The sequence below is a fragment of the Dendroctonus ponderosae genome, unplaced genomic scaffold (genome assembly GCF_020466585.1).
Source record: "Dendroctonus ponderosae isolate FM_Combo_2020 unplaced genomic scaffold, Dpon_F_20191213v2 Dpon_F_20191213_5, whole genome shotgun sequence".
Classification (NCBI taxonomy): domain Eukaryota; kingdom Metazoa; phylum Arthropoda; class Insecta; order Coleoptera; family Curculionidae; genus Dendroctonus; species Dendroctonus ponderosae.
The window spans coordinates 14588079-14594449 of record NW_026018715.1 but is presented as its reverse complement, the minus strand read 5'-3'; the positions used below and the strand labels follow the sequence as shown (position 1 = coordinate 14594449).

The following is a 6371-nucleotide window of genomic DNA, read 5'->3' as shown; positions in this document are numbered from 1 at the left end:
AACTTGATGAAACTGCCGGATTTTAATTGGTCAAAACGCACCAACCAAAATATTCTCTAGTCTCAAAATAGTCTCAACCACGAAATTCCCATTAATTAATGAAGATGATAATGCCGCTGAGCTGCGAAATCTTGATACTTGAAGCAACCTCCGTAATTAGCCATCCATCTAGGTGGTCTTCAGCCTCAGCTCCCGCTGATCTAATAAAATCTGATCAACAGCATATATGATTACGGCCGTCCTGCTGTGTAGAAATAATCGAGCATTGCTGTTCGCAATCAAAAAAGCACCCAATGTTGCGGTGGAATGTTGTAATGCTATTCGCAGTAAAACCACGAAACGAGGGTGTAAATTAGAATGGTGGCCTTGGAAAGGCCATCCACCGGTTCTTTTGCGCTTTTTCATGGGCCGCTTTCCGCACTAAGGCCGTCCATCAAAAGTCGCTTGAACAACATCAAGCCCATATTTCACACGGAATTTTTTCACACAGTTGGCCAATGATGGACGCAGTTTATTGTTTGCATCATTATCCGGCTTAAGAGCATTTTCACGGTGCTGGCTGGCAAATAGATCCTGCTATCCGATCGATCTCGGCATTCCGAATCGGAGATCCCAAGATAGTTTTGCCATCAATGACATGCAAGTAATATGACTACTAATAGGCCCTCTTGACAACCGATTTAACTTATCTATTGTAGATAGTCGTGTGAGATTGGCAGGGAAACTAGCAGTTAATGATACTAGAAATAGATGTTTGGGGCAGGAGTTTGATTTTTTTGCATGTGCTCTGCTGGGCTTTGAAATGAGGCTGCAACTTGGTTTTTGCCTTTCAAAGATTGAAACTTTCGGAAGATTTTTTAAATTTGTCTTGCAAGTTGCTCAGTTTTGAACCAGTCTTCCAGAGAACATTTGCGACCAACAACAGTCTACTTTTGGTATTTCGACTAAATGTGAACATTTGAATACATCTGGACTTGACACAGAGTTTTGTTTTCGATGTATGTAGAAATTAAAACAAGTATTGGTAACTAATGGGTTTTTCGGGGTTTTAGGCCATCATTCGGTATTCTTTTTGCAAGCAAACCACTTCTGAAGATGCAAGCCACTCGTGCTTGCGAAACGTCAAGAAGAAATTCTACCGAACGATGGCCTAAAAACCCGAGAAACCCATTAGTTTCAAGGAATGGCCTCGCAAGTCTGTCTCTTTGGATAAAGTATTGGTAATTTGAAGAAAAATTGAAAATCCTCTGATGTACCTGATAATTGGGAATAGCTGACCAATTTTTCAGAAACTATGAAAAAAGACTCTAAAAACATTTACTGCTCAAAAATTGCCCTGTTTGATAAATGTCTTCTGAAGTGCCTGATGATTGTGGGCAATTGAAACTTGCAGAAATCGTATAATCAACTTTGCTCTTTTTAGTGTAAGTCTTGGACAATTTTTAGCTCATTTTACGTTCGAGATGCGAACTTTGAAACACACATCGACACATCCTGAACAAACGCGCTCTGCTAAAAAGATTTGGCACTTTCGAACACTTTCTCTGCAATAACTGATGATGGTAGAACACTGAAACTTTTACCATTTATAACAGTGACAAAGGCGTTTCTTAGGAAATTATTTTCAAATATGTGGCTCCATTCTTGTATGCGAAACCCATTAATTTTGCAGCAAATTTATCTCCAAAATGCAATAATTTCAAAATTTGCTTTTGAAAACCTTGATAGTTTAATGTGGTGAAAAATCGCGATTTTTCAAAATCCTCTTTCAAGGCGCTGATGACGGAAAAGTACTTGCAGTTTTCAGTCCAATTCTCTGAAAATTTGCACTAAAGATTCAAATTTTCCAAGACAGTTACGCAACTTTGAAAATTAGTTCTGAAATCCCTGATGATGAATCCCCAATTCGAAACTTTCGGAGAATATGAAATAGACTGAACCCACTTTTTTGCGATATGTCCCACCAGTTTCCACTTGAATTTTTGGTTGAGATGCGATTTTTCAAAAATGACACTGATTCGTGAAAAAACAGAAACTTTCGAAATTTTTTTGAACTCCTGATGATCGTGACTAATAATTGCGTTTTTGCAAGCCTACTTCAAAAATCATGCTATTTGAAAGCAATTTTCTTAAATGATGGATTTCGATTATTTTATTTCGGATTTTACTCGAAAAAATTATACAAAATCCAAATCAAAGTGAAACTTTTAGGGTTTGCAAAATGGACTTTGCTCGTTCAAACCAAGAGCCTTGAAGCTGAGACCCAATTCGTGCTTCAGATGTAAAGGTTCAAAGAAGTCATTGCTTTCATTATTCATAAAAAAATAACCAATTCCGAAAACTTCCTTGGAAATTCCTGATTGGGATGAAAAACTGAAACTTTCACGTTTTAGTAGAGCAAATTTTCTACTTTCCCCACTATTTTTCCAAAATTTCGAGATAATTTTGTGGTTGACATACACACTTTCGAATACATTCACTTTCAAAAATTCAAGTTGCTGATGATGGTGGCCAATTGAAACTTTCAGCATTCGGAAAAGCTAGTTTTTTCTTTTGAGCACAAGATTCGGAAGATTTGAACGTAAATTTGCTTTTGAGATACAAATTTTTAGACAGTTTCTGAACAAAAAGTTTATGTAAAAAAATTGGTCAGTTTCGACAATTTTTTCCSARATGTCTGATGATGRCAAAAAAATGAAWCTTTCAGCGTTTACTAAAGAGACATTGCTGTTTCTMATAAGAGYCTTACGAAAGACTCAGCCTGGTTTGTGTTGTATATACRAATTTTCAAAAATTTCGAGTTCATTTTGTGGTTGACATACACATTTTCGAAWACATTCACTTKCGAAAATTCTKTTTCAAGTTGCTGATAATSGTGGCCAATTGAAACTTTCAGCATTCGGAAAAGCTAGTTTTCTCTTTTGAGCGCAATATTCGGAAGATTTGAGCGTGAATTTGCTTTTGAGATTCAAATTTTTAGACACACATTGACACTTTCTGATGAAAAAGTTTATGTTAAAAAGTTGGTCAGTTTCGACAATTTTTTCGGAAATGTCTGATGATGACAGAAAAATGAAACTATCAGCGTTTATTAAAAAGACATTGCTGTTTCTAATGGGAGGCTTATGAAAAACGCAGGTTGGTTTGTGTTGTATGGACGATTTTTCAACCATCCATGCGACAAAGTGTCAACTTTGAACAGCCAAAAATTAGGCAAAGTATTCGAATATGTGAAAAAGTCTCTGTCTATTTACATGGTTTGTCCCACCAGTTTCCTGCCCAATTTTGCTTGATATACGGATTTTCAAACATAACTGAAAAACTCAGTTGCTCGAAAATAATCGCCAATTTTGAAAAATTCTCCTAACATTCCTGATGATGGTGGCGATTTGAATGTTTTTACGCTTACTTTGGAAACTTTGATAATCACAACTCAATTTTTTTTAAATCTCCATCAGAACTTGTGCCTGAAAGAAGAACGGTCGAAAATAAGTCATTACATTTTTACTCGAGAAACCTCAATCAAATTTAAAAATTGGTTTTAAATCTTCCGATCAGGGTAACGAAAGTAAACTTTCGCGAATCATAGAAAATAGTCTGATTGTTCTAACAAAGTTCTCTGCACAGTCTAGGCTGAATTCCTTCTCTTACCCTTTACTTCAATTACTCATAAACAATTTACCAATTTTTGGACATCCCTGATGATGGCGAAAAACTGAAAGCTTCACGTTTTAGTAGCAAAACTTTCGTATCTTCAACACGGTGCTTCTAAAATCTCATGCTAGTTTTGCTGTTGACATACACAATTTCAACTAATTCACCCGTAAAAATACTCAATTTCAAAAATGTCCTTGCAAACCTCCAATCATGGTGATTAATTGAAAGTTTCGCAATTTATTACAGAAATTTCGCTCTTTTCAATAAAAGTTTTCGCAATTTCCACCCTCGTTTTGAATTGAAATACGACTTTTCAAACCTAATTCGATCATGTTTTAGTGATGAAAACTTCATCAAGTTTGAAAATTCCCTAATAAGTCCCTGAAGGTGCTGGTCAATTGAACCTTTCACGACTCATAAAAGCAGTTTTGCCCTTTTTAGTGCAACTCCCTGAAAGTGTCTACCTCAATTAGCTCCAGAGATACGAATTTTCAAGCACATGTTAATAGTTTCTGAATAGACGCGTGTGCACTTGAGCTACTAAATTTTCTGCAAATTTGCCCTTCCTTAAGTTCGTCTTTGGACTGGAAGAAACTGTTGAAGGCCCTAACAATTTATAGTTTTTGCAATCATTCCGGAAGAGTTGCACCCTTCAGCAAGTCTTGCTCCAAAACCGTCCAGCTGCATATTCCTGCCGCTTAAATAATCACCTATTCTGTGGGCAGTTCTTTCAACCTAACAGACACCTAATTAGGTTGAGCCTGGGGTTTGGTGGAACTGAAAGTTCCCATATGCAATTGCGATCCGTTAGTTTTAATTAGCCGGTTGCATTTTAGAGTTATAGCAATTATTATAACAAGTAGCAGGCACGCGATACTCACCAGGAACTTCACAGCTACATCCTCCATAACCGTCGTTGCAGTAGCACTGATTGTCAAGACATGCTCCGTTCTGACATTCCGTGCCATCCTCTTTTCGACAGTCATCTGCAAAATAAATTAATCGGTTCAAGTGCTTTTATCAAATCGAAACATGGACAAACGAGCTCCAAACGCTTTTGGAGTCGCTAGTGGACATCCACCAGTAACATCGCTTTAATGGCAGGGAAAAAGGAAAAAACTGGCCGCTCACGATTAGGAGACGCTCGTGAATTCTTCTGGGGCTTGCTGAGAGACCTAGACATTGTTAAATGCCATTAAATATATTCAAATATAAATCACATCGGGGCGATTACAATGCGCATAAATAAGGAGCACGACCCGAGCCCAATGTACAAGAACAGATTCTCTTGAGACGCGATGGCTCAAGGGACGGGCTGAAAACTTGCAAATTTCGTTAGGAGCAAAAAAACGCCCGGTTTTAATTAATATATCTATTAATCTCCTGATGAAGAAGATGGGCGTCGTTGCAGCTTAATCATTAAATTGCTTATCGCTCGTTTCTTCATTATCGCGCATTCGGCAGGCTTGCAACTTAASTAAGTACATGGCAATTGAATGGTTCTGCAGAACATTGGGGCYTSAGCTTCAGAMTCCYACCCCTAACACAAGCGAAATGTCGATTAAAGCACTCAAGAAATTACCGTGCCATGATATGAGGGCCATCTGAGTCACACTTTGGAAGGAATCAAGCGATTATCAAAAGAGATAGACTTTCGAGGCCATTCCTTGAAACTAATGGGTTTTTCGGGTTTTTAGGCCGTTGTTCGGTAGAATTTCTTCCCGACGTTTCACAAGCACAAGAAGAATCCCAAGTTCTCTAGAATCGGTGGTAAAGAAGAAGAGCACGCATTACAACCATTACACCACCGTAAAATATTTATTGTTTTGATTAGTTTTAATTGTTTGTTAATTCAAGCTTGTTTCTCTTCTACTTTGTTTAGATGCATTTTTCTTTTCTTAGTGTTGCACGTCGATAGAGGCAATCAAGGCTTTGCACATTGATTAATTAATTCCGAGTTTAGCAAGAATTTCTAAACATTTATGGGGCTTTAGTGGCTGGAATAATTGTTTTATTAACGTCAGTTTTTATATGAATTATTGTTTTTCAAAATATCATAAACTTGCATAAAATCAACAATATAGAGAAATGATTATGAATCATTCAACTTTTGCTACAAGTTTTACTTTAACTAGTGTTTACTCAGCTCAGAAAATCATGCCTCTATTTCTGTATGTACTGGAGGGCTGTGAAAGTCCAAAACTAAAAAAAAGAAGGTTTATCTATCTGTGTTTCTGACTCCATTTTTTATAAATTCAATCTGTCTTTCTCGCCTTTTTAGGATTTGAGTACAAGTGATTTCTGGTGCATTTAACATATGCAAAGCATTTGAATAAATAAAACTCAAACTTTGAGGCAATTTGAAAGTGGTTGAACAGTTTTATTAGATTTCAGCTTTAAATTCAGGGGAGGGTTATGTAGAAAAAATAAATTTTTTTACAAATTTCATGTTTTCCGTCCCGTTTTGCATGTTTCTCGGAAGCAAAATGAGCAAGAACGCTGGTTTTTACATCATTCCAAAGAGAACTAAATGGCCTTTTTAGAAAGTGAACCATCGATAGGGAAATGTTGCAGTTTTCGCAAAAAATGTTTGAATTCAAGAAGTTTTAGATTTGCGTGGTTTTTTTTTGTTTGCAAAATCCACTTGAACATGACGCTGCTTTTTTCGAGGTTTCTCAAGAACCATTTGAACCACAGAACTCGTTTTGGCATCG

General features: G+C 36.8%; 1 protein-coding gene across 1 annotated transcript in view; it reads right to left on the bottom strand.

Moving 5' to 3' along the window:
* Positions 1-6371, bottom strand: part of LOC109534902 — a gene marked incomplete in the record, with an annotated part of 103979 nt that overhangs the window by 52423 nt on the left and 45185 nt on the right. Inside the window, 1 exon segment of the mRNA XM_048666803.1 lies at positions 4539-4643. Coding sequence (XP_048522760.1) covers positions 4539-4643 — 105 coding nt within the window.